Genomic DNA, 25,088 nt, shown 5'->3' with positions numbered 1-25,088 from the left:
AACCTTAGGTGAGAAAACCTAATTAATTATGACGAGGCGAGGGACCGACCATGGGGTCATGAAACCGGCCCTGGGTTGTCACGTGACCGCCTGGCGATCACTTCATGAAAATCCAAAGTGTTTGGAAGAATTTTGAACCTAATACGAGCAATTGTGCAAATTAGGTCAAAACTGTGAAAATTGATGGGACCGGCTTCCATGAGACAAAGAGCGAATCTTGGTCGGTCAAGATAGCGTGCTCGTGTACCCAAGGCGTCTGCGTCTCAGTCATGAGAATTTTAATATTTTCTGGCGTGCAATTGAGCATCCATTCAAGAAAATATGCCAAAATTAGGGTTTCGACGAAACTGAGGAAAACACCATGAGATGATGAAAAATAATTTTAAAATAAGGAATGAGGAGGCGTGGGACCGTCGTGGTTAAGGCATGGTCGTCCGGTCGTGACCACGGTCCCGTGGTGTCTTTTTCTTAATTTTATAATATTTATGATTTTATGAAAAATTCATGAATTTTGAGAAATTGGATGAATTTTGGGAGTTTTCATGAGTTCAAGGAAGCAAAAGATATTAAAATAATAGAACAAGGGCGTGTGGGACCGTGGAAGGCATGACCGGCCGGCTAGGGCCCGGTCCCACAAGTTTCCCTAATTTTATAATGATTTTATGAAAATTTCATGAATTTTGAGAAATTTGATGAATTTAGGGAGTTTCCATCAACTGAAGAAGTTTTCATGAGTTCAGGGAAGCAAAAAATATTAAAATAATAAAACAAGGGCGTGTGGGACCGTAGAAGGCATGACCGGCCGGCTTGGGCCCGGTCCCACGAGTTATCATAATTTTTTAATATTTTTTAGGTATTTTTTGATGATTGAGGGAATTTTTCCTAATTTGAGAGAAATACCATGAAATCAAGGAATTTGATGAATTCAAGGAAAACAAATAATAAAATAATAAAACAAAGGGGCGTGTTGGACCGGCTAGGGCATGCCTGGCCGGCCAAGGCCCGGTCCCACAAGTTTTCATAATTTATTTTATTTTATTATTATTTGATGATTTGTGCAAAATACCATGAAATCAAGGAGTTTTTTCATGAAATTAGAGAAATAATAGTAATAATAATAAAATAATAAGGAACCGTGGGTGTGGGGCCGGTTGGCCAATGGTCACGCCCCACACTCCTTTCCTTAATTTTATATTATTTTTATGGAAGTACCATGAAACCGAGGAGTTTCCTCGAGACGAATGAGATTTGATAAAATGAGAGGATTTTCATCAAATCATGGAAAATAATAAAAATGCATTAAAAATATAAAACTAGCGTGGGATTGACCACGACACGGTCGGTCGGTCGTGTGTCCGTGCTCCCAGCACCCTGGTCAATATTTTTAATTATTTATTATTTTCTTCTCTATTTTGCATAGGTTCATCGTTTCGTTGTATTTTTGAAATACTCGTTCGTGCGGTGACTGTTAGTGTATCATCGTTGAATACACCTTCACCATTTGAATCGGGGCTTTCTTAGAGGTAGCTCAGACGCCCGGTTGTTGATTATTTATTACTAATTGTGGAATTCAGTGGAGAATAATTCACAAAACTGAGTAATAAGATGTTTATTATTAATTCATTGGATCAGCTGAGGATTCGACTACGAATTCAGAATAATAAAGTGAGCATTACCATTCCATGGGATCGTAGATTCGACTATAGAATCAGAGTAATTAAGGTTTATCTATTACCATTTATAAGACCAGTCGTGGATTCGACCATGGAATAGGAGCGATTGTAATTAGGAATAATTAATTTTGTGGCTCTATACTAGCAGAGCAAGTTGTCTAGGAGCATTAATTATCCTGATACGAGCTTGCCGGTAATTCATATCCTTTATATAGTCAGGGTTAACTTGTTGTTTGTTCCTGAAGACGTTATCGCTCTATACTAGCAGAGCAAGCTGTCTAGGAGCCGTCCATCTCGTGATGCTATATAGAAATAATCACTGTAAGTATTCAGTATTCATGAGATATGTCGTTGTCCAGTCGTGAGACTACATATCTACATGTACTCTGAGAGAAAGTACTCTCCGTTGAGAATTCGATGAGAGACACTTGTCTCGATACTCACGTCTGATTGCTGAATCAGAGCTTCGTATAATTATGAATTTGCGAATTTAGCCTTTGTCGAAAATCCACCATCTACAACATCAATTGTTCGTCATTTAGCTTCATCCGTTTGAAGGTATCGTAGAATAGGACGTTGACTGAACTCCCTCCATCGATCAAGATCTTCTTTATATTCCATCCTGAGATGGATAATGTGAGCACTAAAGGATCATTGTAATATTCCATATCCTCTTCTCCATCATCAGCATAAAACGTTAGCGACACGTTCATCCATTCCTCGTACTCCTCGACTTCCTTCCCATCGATCTTGTATAACTCACAGTAATACTCAAATTGTTTCCTCAATCTTTTGCCAATCCGCCCTGTTAACGATGGCCCAGTAGGTTCGGAGCAGGAAATGGTGTTAATTGTTCGGACATTCTCAGGAAAGTGGACTTGCTTACTTCGGTTGTTCCTTTCTTCTGGATCTGTTCTTTGGACGTACTCCTTGAGTTCTCTGGCGTCAATCAGTTTCTGGATCATTATCTTCAAATTCTTGCATTTTTCTGTCTGATGTCCGTTGAAGAAATGGTACTCGCAATAGTCCCTTGACTTTTCAGATCTTGATGGTTGCTTTCCCTTCGACCATGGCCATTCGAAGTTATTCCTGCCTTTAATTTCTCTTAGGATACGTACATGGCTCGTATTAAGCTTCGTATAGACTTGATCTTCAAATTTTTGATGTTGCGTCGATAATCTTCTCTTCGTCCTCGCTTATCTTCGTTGAAACGTTCAGTAGAGTTTGTCCTCTTTGACCCGCTGACTTGTTTTGCTGAGTTTGCGCGATGAGACTTATGCATCTGCGATTTTGGATTCTCTCGTTGGATCTCCTCCAATCTGGCGTGTTTCAATGATTACGCGGAGATCTCCTTCAGTTGTGGGGTTACTCCTGTGAATCTCAACAAATAAAGGACTCATTCTATCCAATCCCCACTTATAGCAGTTGATGCTGACTACTGGGCTAACATTCCCTATTACCTGACAAATCTTGTGCCACCTGTCAGTATATTCCCTTATGGTTTCCTTCGGTCCGACTGCAAGGGAAAATAACTTTTCCATGCATGCGTTAACAGTCATGTTGTACATGTAGGTATCTAAAAATACCTCGGTGAGCCGGATGTAAGAGTCGATGGAGTTAGAAGGTAAATTATCAAACCATGACAACGCTGATCCCTTCGAGATTCGCTGTCGAAGTAATCGGAATCTCCGGGTACATAGTCGGGATAAGATTTTCTGTTTCTTCCCACGACACGTTGGTTCAATGGTTTAGGATTGTTGAGGTTATCCACGATAATTCTTCGGTCACGGTTTGGTTCTGGTGCTTTGGAATTTGCTTCGTCATGCGGGTTTGATGCCTCTGCATCAAGTGAGATTTTATCCTTGAGTTATTGATTTTCTCGTGCGAGGAGTGCCACAACGTCTGCATATATCCTCTGGTTCCTTTTTCATCTCTTCTAATTCTGCAACCAACTAGACGGATGGGTTTGAACCTTGGTTCGCCCGATGCTAGTCCACCAACAACAATGGTATGATCTTCGTCTATGGTTTGAATTAAGGGGATCAGTGGATCCGTAGGTAGGGTTTGGAGCTCCATTTGTTGAGGTATGGTCTGATTCGCTGTCAACAGAGGCTGGTTCTATTCATTTTTTGCGGCATCCCATAGATAGGCTGTTGTATCACAGATTCTGCGACTACTTCTCGATGTTTGTTGGCACGTGCAGTAGCTGCCGCCTTTGCTGCATACGCGTTGGATGCTACGGTCTTTAACGTTGCCGCCGATATTTTAGTAGCATCTAATGGTAAGGTACTTTCCGCTGCGTCTTGTTTTTTGCTCGCTGCTTTAAGTTTCTCTCCCTTCTGTTTGCTACACATTATGACCGGTGATGTCCTTGGCGTTTCCTTTGACGCTTCCCTTGTCTTCCCGATGTCTTTTGTTTTATCCATATTCTGCATAGGTAGACAATCAACAAGAAAGAGGTATCCACGATGACTTTGTCAGATTCACACGTAGCAATGATGCAAAAAAAAAAGGTTTCAAGTTTAGGAAATCAAGGGGTAATAAAAGAGTTTCTAGGTCGTAAAATACTCAGATCTGAGAATTTTTGTGATGAAATCCCCATGTGTTGGTGAAAAATGTTCAGATCTGAGGACCTTTTATGATAAAAAAAAGTTCATGTGTTTAGTGATAACATCTAAATCCGATGTTTTAAAACTTTTAGATCCGAGGATTTTTTGTGGGTAAAATTCATGTACCAAAACATCTCAGATCTGAAATCTTTTGTGACTCGCCATTCGAGACTTGCAAAAGAAAAAGGCAGTAAAAGGAACGGAAACAAGGGTTTACAGGAAAAGATAAATCTTTTCCCGGGACAAAAATCCCTGTTTCTAGCGCCAAATTGTGAACATAGAAGTAACGATGATAGCTTCATGTTCAAAATCAAAGTTCGCAGTATTAATGAAATACGATATTTGAAATTAAGGATGATCGGATGATAAAACAAAGATGAAAAATCTGAGCATATGAGCTCGTCATCGTTTGATTTACATTACTTAACATAAATATAAAGGTACGATCATAAACCAGTGCATAAGATAAAGATATGTAAAATGATAAGTACGGAATGTAAATGAGGCAGCGATTTACATGGTTCGACACTAAGGCCTACATCCACGGCGTGTTGGGGTTTTCACTATGTATTGATCAGAATTACAATGCTCGGTCAAATGACTTTGAGTAAGGAACGAAGGTAAAATAAGGGGTCCAACTCATACCTAGTGTTTACACCTTCTCTCTCTACTAATAGTTTTCTCTCTCAAATTGGTCGACCCCTTCTCTTTTGGTGGAATGGGGTATTTATAGGCTTTTCGTGTGGGCCCCCTCCTTTTTAATACAGTTGTTACCCATTTCTTAGGTTTATGTGCCGACCCCGAAGATGACTAGCGTTCTTGCCCGATGATGTTCCAACGGTAATACCTTGTACCGAAGATCCGCCCCTGCTTGAGCCATCCGAATTGTGACATGTATCCTATGTTCGTAGCATTTAATGCTGGTGGTTGGGGAAATTTCCACACTCGAGACAGATGTTGCAACAGTTTTCATTTCAATGTCAGTGGACTTCATCTCCTTCGTCCATTTTGAATATGTCTTGGGATGAGGTAAAGTAACTTCTTTGAGTTTCTATCGTGCTCCGCGGTAGTCTTCTCATCAGGTACTCCTTATCTCTTCGACCGTTGGATTTTCTTATTGACAAATACGTGGCAGATGATGATTTATGGCCCAGGGTGTTGTAACGTGTCATCGTACTCTGATGCTCCTTCTTATTATGACGTCCGCATGTATTATTCTCGACACATGGCTAATACGGATTAGGTGCACACAAAAGTTGAAAGCATATTTCATGATTTGTTTTGGCAGTGTGTTCGATCAGATCTGTTGATGTAAGGCTAGACATGAGGCATATCATTTTTAACCTAAAAGAAAACGAAACAGAGGGAGTACTGCTCCAGCCTACTATACAAGCTCCATGCCTTTCTCAGTTCCACAAGAAGAGTAGAAGATGTTTTCAATGCCTGCAGTTTATGGGACAAAAACAATAGAAACCTATTATAGGGGCTCCGAACTTTGGTTTTTAGGGGGTCACAAGATGACAAAATAGAGAGTCATGATATAGTAATCAACAGAACTTCTTAACCTATTAATTTTGTTTATGGTAATATCCTCCATTAGTTATTGCTAATAATTAGATTAACTAAATTAAGCATAATTAACAATTAAGTTAGACTAATTTATAGTTGGGGTTTGAAAATCAAAATCTATTTTTTTTAATTTAACATACGGTTGGGAGTCTTCAACTTTCCCAACCGTAACTACCATATACCCCAACCGTAAAAAAAAAAACAGGTTAAAATACGGTTGGGAGTTCATATTTTCCCAACCGTATAATTGTTTTACGGTTGGGAAAACTAATATTTCCTAACCAAGTAATTCTGAAACTATTTCAAAATCCCTAATTTGATCAAATCCTATGCAATCAAAATCAACAAAAAAGGGTGGGTTTTTGATTCTTACCTAATTGAAGTAATTACTTAGGAGAATCGATGAACTAATTACCTAATTGAAGTTGCGGAGAATCGTCGTTGAAGAACAACCAAAAAAATGATGAAGAAGAAGAGACGATGGAGAAAAAGAAGATGAATAGGTTTGGGTTTAGTTTTAGTTTTTGTCTTTAGGTATTTAAGAATTTTTTATTTTTTTATTTTTTTTATACTGAATATGAAGCTTTTATTAATGAAGAGGGAAAATTACAGGAGTTCTATCTTTCTCAATTGCAGTTGAGATAAAACTTGGTGGATTATGCATCCAGACTCTTGAAATTTTGAAAACCCTAGCATGCCTAACCAATATATCATCTGGCTTATTACAGCTTCTTTTAATGAACTTGCAACATCATAGAAGGTTGTTGCTAAACATAAACTTAATATCTAAGATAAGTGACTGATTCTCCCAAGCTACTTTGTGTAGATCACCATTGACTGCCTCCACTACTGTCTGTGCATCTAGTTCGAAACACGCCTGTTGGATCCCTTTCTCCTTCGCCCATGTCAAAGCTAGCCATAGACCTCCACATTCAGCTTGTTCTGCAGTTACATATGTATCTGCATAGACATCTCCCGCACTCGTATGAGCCTGCAAAATTTCGCACAATTAGACCAAACCCTGAATTATGAGAATTATTACTCTTCTTATAAGAAGCATCACAACATATGGATAAATAAGGTGCAGATGGTGATATCCACTGAGGCAGATGAAATGTATTTTGTTGATCATTATTAGGAAGCTTGCGATATTGTTTCATGGATTTCCCTGTTCCCAAACTCAGCAGCTGTACACACTTTATTACTCCAACTGGGTTAGGTTTGATATCCTGAAAAGTGTTGTTGCAGCGAGCTTTCCATATTTCCCAGGCAGTGTTTTCCATTCTTATTATCCAATCATCCACTAGGTCCTTCATCTCATCTGAGAACCAGCTGTGTATCTAATTTGCAACACAGTTTCCATTGTTTTGTATGCTATGCATTGCACCTGGAACAGTAAGCTAAACTGCTCTAGAAAAGCTACACTCAGTGAGAATATGACGAGTAGTTTCTACCCCTTGATTGCATATTTTGCAGATTCCCCCTCCATAGCATGTGACTCTTGTCATTCTTTCATTATATGGGAGTATATCAGTAAGGCACTTCCATAGGAAGTGCTTCACCTTAGGTAGGGTGTCCAGGCTCCATAATTGTTTCCAGAATTTGGCCTCTACTGTGTTATAGACTGCACTTCCATTCTGTTTGATAGAAACGAGCTTTCTATATGCCGATTTAATAGTGAAATGGCCATCTCTTGTTAAAGTTCAAATAAGTATGTCCTCTTTGAACAATGGGATACGAATTATGAGAATGATAGCTGCATCTTCTTGATTAAACAACTGTTGAACTAGTTGTTTCCATGATCTTGTATCTTGATCAATTAATCCTGACACGAACTTATAGTTATGTGCTTCCTCTGTTGGTATTATTGGAGTTGCCGGTGAGCTTTTGCCAGGAATCCAAACATCATGCCATATGCAGACCTTACTGCAATTACCAATCATCCAAAAACTGAACTGATGGATAAAACTCATCATGTTGTATACACTTTGCCATGCCTAGGTCGAGTTTTTTTTTCTTTATTGCATGCATCACATTCGTTGTTGGGAAGTAACACTATTTCAGAGCATTTGACCAGAGTTGGTCGTTTTGATCGCAGAGACGCCATGTTGTTCTTGCTAGAAGCGCCTGATTGAAACAAGATAAATCACGAAAACCCAAACCTCCCATAGCTTGATCTTTCCCAAACAGCTAGCCATGAGATAAAATGATAACCCTTGCCATCCTTTTTTCCCCACCAGAACTTACGCTGAACCTTGTCCATTTCTTTTATAGTTTCATATGGTACTTTAAACACACTCATATGGTGAGAAGATGTAGTGATGAGTACGCTTTTAACCATCACAGATCTGCCCACCTGATTTATGAACTTGCCATTCTATCTTGATAATCTTCCGTTCATCTTGTCTACCAAGCCAGAGAAAGAGGTGGTTTTTTTCCTATTTAAGAACAATGGAATACCCAGGTATTTCTCATCTAATGACATCTTTTTCATCTTGAGTCTCCGCAATAAAATCCTGCAGTGTCTGGGATGAATATGCTTGGAAAAGAAAACCGCGGAATTCTGAAAGTTTACCTGCTGCCCAGAAATATTGCTGAAGTTATTGATGACATCCAAAAGAGTGTTAACATTCTGCATATCGGCTTTTGCAAACAACAAGCAGTCGTCTGCAAAAAGAAGGTGGGTAACTTGTGGAGCATTCCTTGATATCTTGATTCCTTGCAATTTTTTTGAGTTTTCAGCCTGTGCCAAAGATCTGGTTAGAACTTCCGTCGTGAGAAGGAATAGATAGGGTGATAATGGATCACCCTGTCGTATACCTCTCGTTGGTTTAAAGGGTTTACAAGGTGAGCCATTCAGAAGTATTTGTATTTCAGTAGTGCTGATGCATTCTTGTACCAGTTGACACCATGCTTTCTCATAACATTGCTTAGAAACGTCCATTCTACTCGATCAAAAGCCATGCTCATGTCAAGTTTTAATGCCATATAACCTTTTTTTGTTTTCTTTCTCTTCATACAGTGGATGAGCTCTTGTGCCAGAAGTATATTTTCACCTATTTGCCTGCCCGGAACATAAGCAGCTTGCATAGGTGAAATGATTTTGTCGAGGTGCTTCTTCAGTCTGTTAGCCATAATCTTTGTGATTAATTTGTATGCTGAGTTGCATAGGGATATTAGTATGTAGTCGCTTGGAGTATGTGGGAGCTTTGTCTTGGGTAGCAAACAAATATTGGTTTTGTTCATCTTCTTTAGCATTCTTCCTGAGACGAAAAAACTTTGTACCATTTTTATGACATCATGTTTCACAACTTCCCATTGAGACTGAAAGAAACCTTGTGGAAATCCGTCCGGCCCAGGTGCTTTCCATGGATGCATGTTTTTGAGAGCTGCTTCGATTTCATCTACATCTGGAGCTTTGAAAAGAGATAAGTTGTCTTCCTCTGTAATGCATTCTGGTAGTATGTTGAGGAGGTCATTATCTTGTACTGGATCAGTAGTGCTCATAATTTTTTGAAAGTGATTTGTAAGCATATTTTCTAGGTTGTCTCTGCCACTACACCAACTCCCATTTGCTCTTTGTGAGGATTTGATTCTGTTCCGTGCCCTCCTTTTGTTGGCCAGTACATGAAAATACTTTGTGTTCTGATATGCTTCATGAAAACTTGTATTTATTGCTTTTTTCTTGTAGAATTCCTCCTCTCTGATGTGCCATTCATTTATTTCTTTCTCTAGCTCAACTACTTTTTCAGTATTGTCCAGTATTTGTCCTGGTTGTTGAAGATCATCCAGTTGCTGCTGCAAACTTTTCAGTTGTTGTTGAATGTTGCCGAAAGTAGTTTTGTTCCACACAGACAAAGTTCTCCTTGTTTCTACTAACTTTTGATCCAAACTATAAGCTGCAGAGCCATTAACATGCTTGGTCCAAGCATTGGTTATTTGAAGTTTACAAGAATTATCACGTAACCAACATTCGAAAAACTTCCAATTTCTAGCATTATGAGAATCAGTAGGTGATATATTAAGGAAGATCGGGCAGTGATCAGATCCTAAGAAAGGAAGATGTTTAAGACAAGCATTTGGAAAGTGTATTGTCCAATCATTGTTTGTAAGGGTTCTATCCAGGCGAGATCTACATCTCCCTGTACCATGCTTATTGCTTGTCCAGGTATAGGGGTTTTCGTGAAAGCCTAGGTCATGAAGTCCTATATCTTGAACTATCTGAGCTATGGGAGATGGTTGAGAAGTAGAACCATTACTACCTAAGCATTCCTCACTATTCAAGATAATATTTAGATCACCTATCATGACCCAAGGGGCCTCAATGTTGAAGTTATCACAAACATTCTCACAAAAATTCCAATGTGTGCTTCTTTCTTGTGGATATGGAGAACCATACACACACGACAAGAGCCATTTTTGGTTTGGCAGGATCACTACATACAAGACAGTGGAACATATTTTTGTCTTTATGAATAATGTCTAAATCAAACCCATCCTTCCAGAGAAGGCAAATTCCTCTAGCTCTACCGATAGAAGGAACGTAACAATTATTTGGAAAATTTAGCAGCCTAATATAGTTTAAAATTTTGTCAGAGTTTATTTTTGTCTCTTGAAGAAACACTATATCAGGATCAAGCATTTTGTTTAAATCCTTAAGATAATTTCTAGTATCTTTGTCTCCAAAACCATTACAGTTCCAAGATATGATTTTCATGATATGAGTATAATGGAAAACAACTAAAAAAGTGTTGTGGGTATTAGAGAAAAAGTAAAAAGAAGCGTGAGCATTTAAAGCAAGAGTTGAAAAGTATTTATGATGTGTTACCTGAGCAGATGTTCCATGGCTTTCAGCTGCAGGGTTCATAGCTTCTGCATTTGAAATATCAGATTCTATCATCTCCGCAGAATGGTTGTCCATACTAGTAGAAGTAATATCTCCCTCCGTGCTTGGTGGTACCACATACAGGTTATGTGGATTCATTGAGGGTGGTTGGCTGAGATTTGAGTTTCTCGATATCTTGGTCTGTCTCGTCTCTTCAGCTTCAGCAGCCATATCCTCGACAAAAGAGTTATCCATGCTTCTTTCATCCTCATTTGCTTCATAAACATCGACCTCTTCATGCATATAGGCTTTGTACTCTGCAGTAGAGAGACTATCAAGATGCAAGAGATAGTTTGTTTGCATGCAGGTATTATACACATGGTCAATGACCCAACACTTATCACAAATATTGTTAGGTTGTAAACACCAATGGTATCTAACCCAAACTTCTTCACCAGACACTGTCTTCCACCAGCCTCCTCGATGTAAAGGTTTCTTGAGATCGATTTCAATTCTGGCAGAAACTGTACTTCCATATTTTGGCATACAGTTCGTTGGTGTTGTTGAAATCTTCTTTCCCATGTAAGCCAAGGCCTCATCGATGACATCAACATTCATATGTTCTAGTTTTAGATGTTTGAATTCAATAGTGTAAACTTGAGTATCAAAAACATAATTCTGTAAGGGAATGTTTGAGTTATACTTTTGAACATCAAACAATGCACCTCCAATGATCCAAGGGCCATTCTTTATGATTATATCTTGCTCTTCTTCATTGTTTAACTTCACCAGCATTAGGTTATGACCCATAATCCGTATCTCTTTTCCCATGTACTTCCTCCAAAGAAAGTTCACTCCTGCACATATAATCTTCATGTCAATCTTCGCTTTTGACTTTAGCTTTCCAAGCAAAGCATAAGTCCATTCTTCAGCTGCAGCATTGATGTTCCTTGAAATACCCACCACATGTCTGTTAGTAGCTGGGATCTCAATAGCAGCATTCCTAAGTTGTCTTGAGAGCATGTTGATTCGGTTTTCTTTGTTTGCAGACATTTTAGGGTTTCTCTGGATTCTTGTATATCTTCTTGAATGAGATGTGTGTGATCTTTGGAGAAGAGAGACTATATATATATATGATATGACTTTCCTTTCGAGTTTGTATTGCAGATCCGAATATCCATAAATTATCATACAACAATATACGAGAATTTATGAAATAAAAATTCTTATATGAAGTCAAGCCTGTGACTTGCATGCAGTTGCCTTCTTGGTTGGGATGTTTCCTTGTTTTACTCCTTTGATATCGTAACATATGAGAGAATTAATGAGGTGAAAATTTTCATATGAAGTCAAGCCTGTGACTTGCATGCAGTTGCCTTCTTGGTTGGGATGTTTCATTGTTTTACTCCTTTGATATCGTAACAACATGAGAGAATTAATGAGATGAAAATTTTCATATGAAGTCAAGCCTGTGACTTGCATGCAATTTCCTTTTTTGTTGGGTTGTTTCCTCTTTTTACTCCTTTGATGGCGTGGCAGCTTTGGAGGCAAAAAAAATTGAATTCTGAGTTGACTGGATCAGTGATAGACTTGGTGCAGATTTTGGATTTGAAAACGATGATAATACTCCCCTTGATTCTGAATTCTGATGTGATCTTTTATGAAGATTGGAGCTGTCGGATTTCTACTAGCATGGACCACCTTTCCAGAGAAGATGGTGAGAACCACTGCCAATAACAGCACTGCCTATATATCAAATGCAAGAAGCATATTGAAACTCCACCACTGGATTCCCCAGAAATTACTTGCCTAGTTATCTGCACAGGAAGAAAGAAAAGATTATATTTTCATGGAGTTTTAAACAGATAAAATGAGTATAATGAAACACTCAGACTTTGAATGCAAGAAAGTTAAAACAAAAGGATGGAAAAAACAAAAGAATGGTCTAAGAGTAAAAAAAAAACTATCTAAGAAGATCCTAAAAGCGATTCTACAATCGCTTAAAACTTCTACTATTTGGAAAAATAGATCATGATTAGGGAGAAAACATAAGTAGAATAGAAAGATTAATCAAAAAGATGAAAAATTTTAAAACGATTTTATCTGGTGAGTCGACTCATTGGTCGCATGATCCCCGTATCCACATTTGGGGTACTTGAATCTATAATAGCCCTCAAAACCAAAAGCTTGGAACCCCTATAATAGGTTTCAAACAAAATGCCCAACAAAACCATGTATGTGAAGGATAGGAACTTAATTAAAATTTCAAAGACCATTTGAAATTGGAAATATCAGTATTAACACTAAAAAAAAAGTGGGAATGTTATTTATGCCCCTACTATCCATGGATCATGCACAAATACCCTTATACATTATGTATATACCACTCACCTATTAGAAGGAAACAAATTTTCCTTATAATTCTGTAAATACCCATTAAGTTTTAAAGAAAAGTCATCGAATGGTTTCATTTTTCATTTTAGATCAGAGATTTCTCCATCTCTCTACTTTTCTCTCCTCCACTATCACCCAACACCACTACCACCATCAACACCGTTTCTTCACCGTCGTAACCACTATCAACGTCGCCACATCTCCGCCGTCGTCCATACTTATTTTAGGTTCGTTTGAGTGAGACAGAGATTTTTCAGAGACGATTTAAAATTTTGAGAGAGAGAATAGATTTCTTCATATGGAATCAATCAAATCTTCGAATCGAACTTCAAAGTCACCATCTACAGTTCGTATTCTTCTCATTTTAAGAGGTATGTCAATGTCAATTGAAGATCCAGTCGATCGAGATAGAGATTTAGGTTTTGGATTTTATTTTCTGATTTTCATCGATTTGATTTTTTGCATTTTTGATTTAGGTTTTCAATTTTATTTATCAACGTATTTGATTTAGGTTTTTGTTGCCTCACCTAGCGTGTACGAAACCATGAAATCATAAAATAAAAATTGATCAAAATTTCAGAGAAGTTCAGTAGTGTAGGAGTGATTTAGAGTTAGAAGTTGGGTTTATGGCTTTATGTTGAAAATTGAGAGAGGGGTTTGATTTTATTGGGTTTATGGAGGAATTACAGGAGAGTACTGGTTTTATGAATGGATTATGAGTTAGGGTTTTTATCTCAGGTAACTCAGGTGTTGTTGATTTGAATCGAGAAGAGGAATTAAAAGCTAAGATTATGAGAAATCAGGATAAAGAAGATGGAGTTTGCCTTAATTTGTTGTTGTTGAAGAATTAAAGGATCAGTGGTGGTCGTCGGTAGTGGTGGTGGGCGGCGGTGGATAGTGGTGGTGGTGGTTGGCGGTGGACAATGGTGGTGGACAGTAGAGGTAGTTTTTTTTTTGGTTAGTAATTTTGTATATACACTATACAAAAGAGTGTATTTTAGTAATGTATTCAGTCCTCTCTCCAAAATCCTCTAAATAACCGTTTTCTCTAAACAATTATCCAAACCTTTTTTTTCATCAAAATCTTTTTTTTCAAACCTAGATTTACTGGGATTGAATCTGATTTATTAGATTATCCAAGTAAAATTAGGTTTGTAATTGTATAATTATTTTCTGGCTTTCAATAAGAATCACATTGTGATTTAGGTTTTACAATTTCTTTTTAGTTTTCTGATCTGGTATATACCATGGCTATTCCATGCCTTAAAATAATTCCAATTCTAATCGCCATTAGTGCGTTTTGTTACGGCCTTTGGGCTCTTGTGTTGAAATCCGATGAGAGATTGAAGCATATCTTTGAAGACGATGAATTCCGACGTGACGGTGATCAATATTCGTACAAAGAATATCAATGGCTATCGGAATGGATCGTGATTACCAAGATTAGCATAAACTACTTCTTCTGTAAAGTATTTTATCTTAAAGAGGAAGAAATCTCTACATGGTTGAAGATCAATCAATCTACCATTATTCTGATTTGTCTTTTCCATGTTATTGGGTTTCATGTAGATCAAAATATTCACATTGTAAATTGTTTGTATCAATCTGCAGTGTATAATGATGAAACAGGAGGGTATGTCTGTATATCACTTCTTTTGTGTAAAAATCCAAACCTCAATTTGAATGAGGTAATCAAATAAATAAATTTAGGGGTTTTCTGAAGCCCCTCTTTCCATCAGAAAAAAAAAAAGTAATGTATTAAGCTTAGGGGTATTTGTAAAGTTCATAAGGGTATTTTTGCAATGGCCTTCATAGTAGGGGTATATTAATAATTTTCCCAAAAAAATTGATCGACAATATCAAGGCTAAATCACAGCACTGAGTTCAGTTTTCATATTTCTCCATGGAAACCTAGAAATGACCCGTTGGCAGCAAAAAAAGAAGAAACGAAAAAGTGAATGTTCGCCAAGTAGATGCTTACAAATATAGCATCCAAAGCATTGTTGAGCCTAAAAACAGAGTCCAAATCTGTTCACACTCCTCTAACGAGTGTATATTTCACATATTCTTCTGATTGGTTGATTATTTAACTGATGGTCCCATTACCCTCCATGTTTAGAATCACAGTCCTCGTTACATAAATCTCTGAATTAAATCAAGGATAGAGATTGAAATATGAAATATACACTCATTAAAGAGTGTGCACGAATTCGCACTCCTAAAAACATTTGTTAAATGAAAAACTGTCTAAATTAGGCAAATTAGTTAAATGTTATTTATATCTCATTGTTCTGCTACTAGATTAGAAAAACTTAAACAGGATGAGAGCTAACAAAAAAAAATGTTTCGGTCTCAAAAGTGTAAAGGAATTTTCTAAGCCCTCATGGTTCATCATGGGACAAAAATATTTGGGTGATTATGTGGTCTGATCACTGATGGATGAAAAACTAATTAAGGTTTCTGAGACCTGTTATAATTATTAATCTTTCTTAATTGATTATTAGGATTCCTCTACAGTGAGCATGAAATGAAATCCTTTCAGAAAAAGAAAATAAGGGGTGGTGGAGAGGTTGGGAGGGGATGTTTGCACTTTGCAAGTTAAAGTAAACTATTTATTCTCATGAATGCTAGTTACACATATAAATGTACATAGTACTTTAGTTCATACTATAATATATCCAATGATGAGTGAGTAAAAATCTCACAGTACATTATGACAATATAATTGAATACGCTGCTAAGAACTGTCAAAAGAAAAAAAACTCCCGTATACAAAGCCTATACTAGCAACATAAATAGGTCAAGAGCGGTTAAGCTGGCCTTCCAATACTCCTAAAACTTTCGCACTTCTCACTGTTGTATTCTAGGTTCTACTGTTCGAGAACCACAAGGTGGTACTAGCTCATCAAAAATCCAGCAACAGTTACCCTCCATCATATTTCAGCTTTCCCTAAATTATCATCGGATATCACCGTAAAAAATTAGCCACAGACCCGAGAGAGACAGACAGACAGACAGACAGACAGAGAGAGAGATGTAACAGGAAAGATTATCACCTCCCACTCTCAGTGACTGAAGCAACCCGTTGCTTAATCATGTTCTCAGCTGCACAAATCGCTGATTTTGTTCCTGTGATTGTTACTTTCCTGGCAAAACATAATTTTGACATAAAAAAACCAAGGTGCAGATACAATAAGATTAATCAAGACTATTGAGGTACAATGTTCTTACCTATCGTGTGTATCAGCCATGAAATCACCACGGTCAGATATCTTAATCCTGGCACCACTAACCTGCGGAACAAAGGAATCCTTGTCAACAAGAAAACAAAAGCATTGATGATGGTTACTAAGAGTTATTAAAAACCCCAAAACAAACTCACAACCTGATTAATCTCCATTATATTCCTTCCACCACGTCCAAGAACAATCCCAACATGTTCATCAGCAACGCCAATTGTCACTGAGTCGCTCGGATCTTCCTGAGACATCATTAGAAGTTAAGTTGTCATCTTGGATCAAATAATGACCTCACATTGAAGTCAAAATAGACTGCTGAGTCTGCTCAATATCAAAATATGTATGTTGGGCTACAAAGAAATTGAGAAGGGAACTAACCTTGTTATTGTGATATTTTGCTCTACTTCCATTTGGTCTGTAGTTTACTGAGTTGTATGGTGCCGTGCCAGCGGGAGGAACCAAATATCCATAAGAATAACCTTGATAGCCAGAAAAATTCATGCCTACAAATTTAAGAAAAAAATGAGCGACCACCAAATTGCTTATCTTGAAACTATAGGTGTCTTTTTTTCCTACTCATACGGGCTCATGACTTCCCACTGCTTTGTGACGGCAACAAAAGTGGATGTGTAAACAAGTTTCATACACTAACTGTTCTAGTTTATGATTACCAGGAAACATTACCAAATGATGCTAGATTTAGCGCCATCTTTTTACTGCTTCAACAGAGTGAAATAGAGAAACTGAATGACACCCTCTTACTTGCAAAGTGAGCAAAGTAGAAAATAGAGTAAGAACACTAACACCAGTAAATGCTATAAAAGGCTAACACACTATTTTTTAGAAGATTTAATGTCGACTAGTCAGACTCAAACTATATTCTGTGCTAATGAACAGTAACCTTTCATTTCAGAAACCTCTAAAATGTCAAACTAGCTACTGTGCTAATGAGTAATTACTTGACATTCATAATAAGTCTCTTTCAAGCTTCCAGCGTAAACCAATATTATGTCGATTTTGTTGTCTATTCATAAATATACTCAAAACCCCTCAAACGTTGTGATTTATCTACAGAAACAATAATAGTGCCTTACGCGCCAAACAAAAGACACTAAACAAACAGGACACACCAATGACAAATTAAACCAAGTGGATTGCAATTAAGAAATACAAAATGCTTAACTAGGGAGTGCAGCATGTACAAAGAAGACATAGAAAGAGAAACACGAACAAGATTAATTAAATATAACAATTTCACACCTGCATATGAAAATGGAGCATTCATAGAATGTGCATAATGAGCATCTTCCACGAGCTTCGAGAAAACCAAATCTATTGCTCGCATTTGCTCCTCTAGAGTACCAGTTACTGTTACCAGCCTATCGTTCAAACCTACATAAGTATGATCCTGAGGAGATATTTTGATGCCAGCTTGAGATTCTTCAATGAAAGATCTGCCCATAAAAATATCATCAGCATATGTAATCCTCACAAAACTTACTCACTTCACTGAAACAGTTTCAAGTAAATGATGATTACTACTTTATAAAGCATGACAGCTGAAACTTTCTGGGACATGAATTCTCAAATATGCAAAACATTGGTTTATCAGGAATACTGTAAAGTCAATATCTTAAATAACAGAAGCAAATGTTAAATTAAAACGAGAACCACATTAGTCCAGTTGACAAGCATTTACTTTATAGTAGATCCACCCTTGCCAATTATGCCACCACAACAGCTATTTGAAACAATAAGTCTTACTTTTGATATAGGTTGAGCATCATCACCATCTTCAGAGTGAACCTACCAAGCACAAGTAACAAACAGAAGAACATCAATTTGATACAGAGAAAGAACATCTCTCAAAGGGATGAAAAAAAAAATAACTGCAACAATGATTACCTCACTCAGCAATTTAGAGAGAATAAGTTCGATTGCATGAGTTACTTCACCAAAATCACCAGAAATCATGACTATCCTATCAGAAGTTCCTGGGAAAAATTCATTATTGCGTGACAACTGAATCCGAGCTCCAGACTGTGACTGAAAGTCAGTGATTGTTGAGCCGCCCTTTCCAATAACAGAACCCGCTGCGGCATTTGATACAAGGAACTTAATGTATGTTGGCCTCTCCTTGTCATCTGCCATCAAACGCAACAGAATCAAGTATTCAGATGTGAAATAATTTCATTGATATGAAATGATGATGCTAAGACAATGCTTGAAGGAAAAGAAACTGAGTGGCATACTTCCGGCCAACTTAACGCAAAGGCAGCAGAAGACAGAACGTGCATCCAGATAATATTCTAAATCAATAAAATGTAGGCAAAAACATCCATTTGAAGAAACTGGGACACAAATACTGTGATAACCTAAAACTCCATTGCATCAACTAAGTAGTAGTAATAACCGCATTCTAATTTACACTATGAGGAGACTTTCTAACACAATTCCTAGTTTCCTACTGCCCAAAAACCTTCTAAGATGTGAAGTTCACAATTAAGCCACTGCGAGTTCAGTCCCCAACAATGATACTATAATAAAACTACTGGATCTACAAGATTAGGCGATATAAAACTCTACACCTAGGAGTAAATCATCATTAAAGTAAGTGATTCGAATATTTAACCACACTTAGTGTTTCGATAGAAATCCTTAACAGTTTACATTTCTAGAACAAAAAACTACTGCAAATTCCACAATGATGGTCCAATTTCACATAGTTCACAATTTATTAAAATTCAGCAATAATACCAAAACAATTGTAAATGCATGTGTTCAAACGACCAAATTACACACATTGCCAAACAATCAAAATCAAAACCTCGTATTACAATGTGTAGGGTTTTAATTCTGCAAATACTAGCATTCTAGTCTCTCATTAACCAAATTTAGAATTCAAGTATTCGAAATTATGATCCAAATTAAGTAAATTAAACGAGAGAAAAGAAAGGAATTCGTAATCATCCCGTACAGATCTCTATACCTGAAATTGAAGAAGATTTAACAGGAACTGATGTTTGTTTCTGTGAGACCTCTTCTGTAGAAGTCGTCTTCGGCGTCGTACTCGTAATGTACGATTCTGGGGATTCCATTCTGTCAGTTAGGGAGTAAGAGAAATGCCAGAGGAAGAGAGAAGAGAATTCTGATGAGCGATAAAGAGAATCAGAGAATTTACAGTTCGTAAAGAGAGATGAAGAAGAAGAAGAAAAAGTCTTTTTTGGAGAGAGAAAACGAGAGAGATTAAGAGAGAACGTTCACAAGTAGTAGCGTCGCTTGGGAAAAGTTCTTTTAATAAGCACTGGAAAAAAAGTTGTATTGATGTGTTTTTCTTTTCTTTCGAATTTTTGTATTTTTTTTTCGGGCAAATTAATAAAGTGTCCTGCTTCAAACCATATAATTAATAAACCGGCCAAGCTTTTAAATTCTTTTAGAAACTGGCCTTTCTGTTAGAGTTGACACCCGGGCCCACCAGATTGGTCAGCTGCGTCGAATAAGTCAAACTCGGTAGGAGAATTTACGACTGTGCCCTTGCCCATTTAAAGACGCGTGTGGTGTAATCTCGCACCACACTTTCTCTTTCCCCCTCGTTCTCTTCCTCCCTCGTTCTCTTCTCCTAGGGTTAGGTATTGAAGCTGTTTGAAAAGAAAAAGAGTCCTGATGTTATTGAAGTTGTTTTTGCTGAAGACATAGATGTTAGTGAAAGACCAGAGTGTATTTGGAAGAAAAGTTCTACATATTTAGGGATTCAAAGATAGTGGTGATACAGTGAAGATGAGGTACAAACCGGGATTGAAACAGTCTGAATCAAGGTAAGATTAACGAAACCCGTGACTTAATATATGATGAAAATCATTGTATTCATAGTTAATTGATTTAATTGATCGATTGATTTTTAGGGTTTCTGTTTTTTTTCCTTTGTAATTAGGGTTTATTTGAAACCAAATTTTTATTGTTTAATTGGGGTTTAATTTTCGTGATTGGGTGTAATATTGCTTAATTAGGTTTTCATTTGGTTTTCATAGGTTTATATCTGATTTTGTTTCATTTGTGTTGCAGTCAGTTCAAATTTAGGAATATCAGTGTATATGCGGAGCCAAAGAATGAGACTTTGGTATTTCCTGATTGCCATAGAGATGAAACAGAGTTGATGACACTTAAGTATATGGTGTATAAGGGTTTGTCTATGGATGTTAAAGAGAAGTTTAATTTATATTGGTTTAAGGAAGAATGTCTGCCACTGCCATTGTTAAACAATGATGATTTTGATAATTTTTGGGAGGATTCTTTTGTAAATGAGGATGGATGTATATGTTTGTGGATGGGGATGAAAGACACAGTGTTTGGGACTCCAAAGACTACACCAAAGAAGAAGACAGTTAGTAAGGGAACCACCCCTAGAAGATCCCCAAGGCTAAATAGTGTGGATAAATCAGTTGAAGGTGCATCAAGAAAGCTGAGTTTCATGGATGTGCCCATGTCCAAACATTCTCAGGCTAGTAGCAGTGGTTGCTGTCAGTCAAAAGCTACAAATGAAGTTAAGTTTGTTGAAGATGTGGACAATATTCAGCTGGAAAACACCAAAGAAGATGAATGTCACCCAATTGAGAATCCAGAAGCTCCTCCAGTATATGACAGTGATGAAGACATTGAGTATGGGTCAGATGAAGAAGAACAAGAAGAGAAAGAAGAAGAAGAAGAAGAGAGAAGAAGGAGAAAAAGAAGGCAAAGAAAAAGGTATATTTCATTTATAACTGATTTCATTTATTATAATTTGTAACTTATTATATGGTACTGATGTTGATCTTGAATGTGAAGGTAAGGATGTGGATGAAAGACCTGCTTACATGGATGACTTTGATGATGATTTTGGTCAGTACATGAAGGGTGAGCATGATGTAGATCTTTTCCCTGAAGAAGAAGTTTTTACTCCAGTAGATCCTAGCAAAATGGAGGTAAAAACTAGATTTGCAAATAAGGAAGCATTTAAGAAACATCTCAGGGGTTATTGTGTTCTTAATAAGTGTCAATATATTTTGGATAGAAGTGCTCCCTCTAGAATTAAGGCTGAGTGTAGGTTTAAAACAGAACATGATTGTCCTTGGTTTGTGTATGCTAGCAAGAAAGAGGGTGAGAAGACTTTTGTTCTTAGGAAAGTGAATTTGGAACATAAGTGTGAAGGGGATCCCCAAAATAGGAATAGATCTGCTGATCCTCATTTTGTAAAGGATTTTGTTCTTGATCAGATGAAGAATAAGCCTAAAAAAGTTGTTCCAGACCCTTATAAAATCAAGGAAGACTTCTTAGCTGAAAAGAGAGTAAATATACCATATCAGTGTGCATGGAAGGCTAGGAATCTAGTTTTAGAGTCATTATATGGGAACTATAAAGAAAGTTACAATGAAGTACCAGCATTCTGCAAGATGTTTACAAAATGCAATGATGGGTCTGTTGCTAAGTTCACTTTTGACACAGTGAATAACACCTTTGAAAGCATGACACTCTCATTTGAACCTGCAATGAGGGGTTGGCGAAAAGCATGCAGGGGAGTTATAGGGCTTGATGCCTGCCATCTAACAGGGGAATATGGGGGAGTATTGATGGCTGCAACTGCACTTGATGGACAGAATGGGTTAGTAATGTTAGGAATTATGGTATGCAGAGCTGAAACAAAGGAAAATTGGATCATTTTTTTGAAGCATTTGAAGGATGCAATATTAGCACATCCAGTGAAAGTGGCTTTCATTTCAGATAGGCAAAAAGGTTTATTGGAAGCTGTTGGTATAGTGTTCCCTGGCCATCACCACAGATACTGTTGGAGGTAACTTTCTTGTCTAACTTTGTTTCTTGTTTCTTTTGTTTGTCAGATCAGATAAAGCCTTATGTTAATTGCAATGTGTTAAAATGCAGACATTTATACAAAAATTTCAAGAAGGATTACAAGGGTCTTGAATTATACAGTTCTTTATGGAATGCAGCAAAAGCATACAAAGAAAAGCATTTTCAGGTTTGACAGTTCACAACAGTTCTTTGTTATTGGTTTTATGCACTATTTGACAGTCAAGTTAGCTAGTTTTTGATTGGCTGTGCAGGAACATTTTGACAATATTGTGAAACAGAGTGCTGCAGCTGGTGCTTATCTCAGTAGAGAAGATCCTGCTACATGGTCCAGGGCCTTTTTTAACCCTATTCACTGTTGTGAACATATGAACAACAATTTTTCAGAGTCTTTTAACAATATGATCAACAAGATGAGAAATAAACCAATTATAATGATAGGAATAATGTATGCTAACTTAGTGATGGGTACATGGTACAATAGGAGGACTGAATCTGCATCATGGGTAGATGGTAATTTGGTTCCTACTGCTGTTACATTGATTAAGAAAATGTTGGAATTTGTGACTGACTATGGTGTTGACCCTTGTGTGGCTGGAGAGTTATATATGGTGACTAGTCCAAAGAATTCTGTGTTCACAGTGAACATACTTGCCAAGACTTGCTCTTGTTTGCAGTGGCAGTTGAGGGGGTTCCCCTGTATGCATGCAGTGAGTGCATTGCATAGCATAAGGCCACAATGGAGAAAGTAAGATTTCTCTTTTTTTAAATCTGTACCTTGTCTCAGAACTTATTTATGCAATTTCTAGGCCTTAAATGTATCTAGCACTAACCTTTACATACTCTGCTTGAGCAGGTACTGCAGTGATTACTATTCAGTGGAGAACTATAAGGCCACATATGCACCAACTTTTGCACCACTAGATGATAAAAGTGAATGGGTCCAGGTACTTTTTCTTCTTAAATTTGTAACTATATGCCCTATTTATATTCTCAACTACATTAATATAAGTGCATTTGTTCTTGTAGCCAAACATGAACAAGAAGATCTTGAACCCTCCTCACAGTAGGAAACCAGGAAGACCCAAGAGCAAGAGGGTAAGAAGTTATGATGAACCTCGTGTTGAGAAGACAAAAAGGAGGTGTGGGAAATGTGGAAATGTTACTAACCACAACAAAAGAACATGTGCTGGTGGTGAAGTGGGATCTAATCCAACTGCAAAGAGGCAAAGGACTGAATGTGATGCACAAAGCTTCACCTTCAGCAACATAGAGCCAAGTCAGACCACCGGAGTTAGGGGTGCAGCTAAGTCAAACAAGAAGAGAACGGCATCATTTGTTGGTGAATGTTTTACAGGGCCTGGCAGTCAGCCTTTGGCAACACCATCTTCTACTCCAGCTTCCACAACACCTATGAGTCTGCCATCTATAGCACCATCTTCTACTCCACCCTCTACAATAAATAACCTTTATCAGAACTTCTTTGGCATTGGATCTGTATCTCAGAATATAAAACAAGGAAAGGGAAGGGGAAATGGAAAGGCTAAGAAGAAATGATTTGAGATCCGTTTTCTGATTTTTTGTGTTTAAGAAGACAATATTTTTTTTCTTTTGTAGACTTGAATTAATGCTGAATCAAAAGTGGATGGTTGTTTATTAGTACATTTGCAGGTTACATTTTCAGATTGTTGAGTTCCTTACATATAGCATTAAGTTGTAAACTTGAATGCATAATTCTGTTTTTTGCAGCAATGAAGACTTCATCTGAGACCCATTTAAAACCGTCACAATCTGTACAAGTGAGGTATGCTATGTTCTTGTTGTGTTCATTCTTGCAAAATTTCATCTCCATTTTTGATTTGCAGTGATCTTTGTTGCAGGTTTGATTTTGCAGTGGGCAGTTTTTGAAGCAATGACCAGATTCTCCGCAAGCGTAACAACCATTCTCTACTGGTAATTTCACCATCTTGCATTTGACAGGATCGATGGCATCGTCAAACCATTCAAAGTACTGACAGGTTGGAATTGAACACTTCAAAAACATTTTTTCGTTTGTTTCTTTTGCTTTTGAACACAATAGTTGCCTTATACCATTACATGGTATATATTTGCACCTGGAATAAATCCAAGGACATACCTTTGGATCATGAATTCCCTGTGCACATATAGAACATGAAATTAGGGGTTGTTTTAATCTTAATCTTACCTTGCTGCTGCTACTGCTGCCTGGAGAGTTTACTTCATTTTGGCTCATGTCTTATTTATTTTTATTTTTTTGATCTGTTGAGTATGACAAATACTATGGTTCTTCTCTGCAGGGCCTAATTTATATGAATGAAGCTGAATCTGACCGTTACAAATCCAACCGTTACAAATCCGACCGTTGCAATGAGTCACTGAGTTGACTCGATACTGGTTTGGTTACGAACTCAGACGAGGGTTAAGTCGTCTTTTACCTAGCAGGTTAACTGCCACGTAGCCAGTTAACTACCTAAATCCGTTTTTTGAAAAAAACGGGATGGAAAATGTCAATATCGGCCAGTTTATATAAAGATTCAAAAAAACGGCCAGTTTCTTAAATATGGTTCAAAAAGGTGGTTACTTTATTAAAAATAGTAGTACCGGGTACTTTTTTTTTTTTTTTTTTTTTCAGCATTGCATTAAGAAAACTAAAGCTCCAAAGGAGTCAAAATTACAACATGAGTATAACCATCTAATAAGAATGGTATACGAGAAGAAACGTACAAATTAGAGGAATTGCAACAAAAATAAAACACAGACAGTAAAAAGTAAATGATAAAACCACCAAAAGGTGTTAGACACGCATTTGTTGCCTCGTTAAAAACCTTGACGAAGAAAACCCAAAATCAAAGGGATAAAACCTCGACGAAGGAAAAGAGCCCAACGCGATAAGTCCTAAAAAAGATCCTAGAACTAA

General features: G+C 37.3%; 2 protein-coding genes across 2 annotated transcripts; one reads left to right on the top strand and one right to left on the bottom strand.

Annotated features, from left to right (window-relative positions):
- Positions 1-15,668: 15,668 nt before the first annotated feature.
- LOC113308309 (protein BTR1-like) lies at positions 15,669-19,572 on the bottom strand. Its single transcript, XM_026556787.1, has 9 exons — positions 19,299-19,572; positions 18,215-18,453; positions 18,009-18,115; positions 17,570-17,763; positions 16,688-16,812; positions 16,456-16,551; positions 16,302-16,363; positions 16,127-16,216; positions 15,669-16,020 (listed from the first exon to the last, which is right to left on the bottom strand). Exons 1-9 carry the CDS (start codon positions 19,405-19,407, stop codon positions 16,011-16,013), a joined length of 1,032 nt encoding a protein of 343 aa, XP_026412572.1. The 5' UTR covers positions 19,408-19,572; the 3' UTR covers positions 15,669-16,010.
- A 1,451-nt stretch (positions 19,573-21,023) lies between these two features.
- Positions 21,024-23,833, top strand: LOC113308851. Its single transcript, XM_026557294.1, has 6 exons — positions 21,024-21,049; positions 21,131-22,133; positions 22,223-22,319; positions 22,405-22,898; positions 23,007-23,097; positions 23,180-23,833. Exons 2-6 carry the CDS (start codon positions 21,160-21,162, stop codon positions 23,705-23,707), a joined length of 2,184 nt encoding a protein of 727 aa, XP_026413079.1. The 5' UTR covers positions 21,024-21,049; positions 21,131-21,159; the 3' UTR covers positions 23,708-23,833.
- The last annotated feature ends 1,255 nt before the right edge of the window (positions 23,834-25,088 follow it).

Source organism: Papaver somniferum, chromosome 9, assembly GCF_003573695.1.
Source record: "Papaver somniferum cultivar HN1 chromosome 9, ASM357369v1, whole genome shotgun sequence".
Taxonomy (NCBI): Eukaryota; Viridiplantae; Streptophyta; class Magnoliopsida; order Ranunculales; family Papaveraceae; genus Papaver; species Papaver somniferum.
Note: the sequence above shows the minus strand (reverse complement) of the source record. Positions and strands in the feature narration are given on the sequence as shown.

Bases quoted from the DNA above. Each gene is read 5' to 3' on its own strand.
- LOC113308309 (XM_026556787.1), bottom strand. From the start codon at position 19,407: ATGGAATCCCCAGAATCGTACATTACGAGTACGACGCCGAAGACGACT. The intron at 17,764-18,008 runs GTAAATGCTTGT...TTTTATGGGCAG, and splicing joins AAGGGTGGATCTACTATAAA to ATCTTTCATTGAAGAATCTC. The intron at 16,552-16,687 runs GTTAGTTCCCTT...ATGATGTCTCAG, and splicing joins CAAAATATCACAATAACAAG to GAAGATCCGAGCGACTCAGT.
- LOC113308851 (XM_026557294.1), top strand. From the start codon at position 21,160: ATGGATGACTTTGATGATGATTTTGGTCAGTACATGAAGGGTGAGCAT. The intron at 22,320-22,404 runs GTTTGACAGTTC...TTGGCTGTGCAG, and splicing joins ACAAAGAAAAGCATTTTCAG to GAACATTTTGACAATATTGT. The intron at 23,098-23,179 runs GTACTTTTTCTT...TTGTTCTTGTAG, and splicing joins ATAAAAGTGAATGGGTCCAG to CCAAACATGAACAAGAAGAT.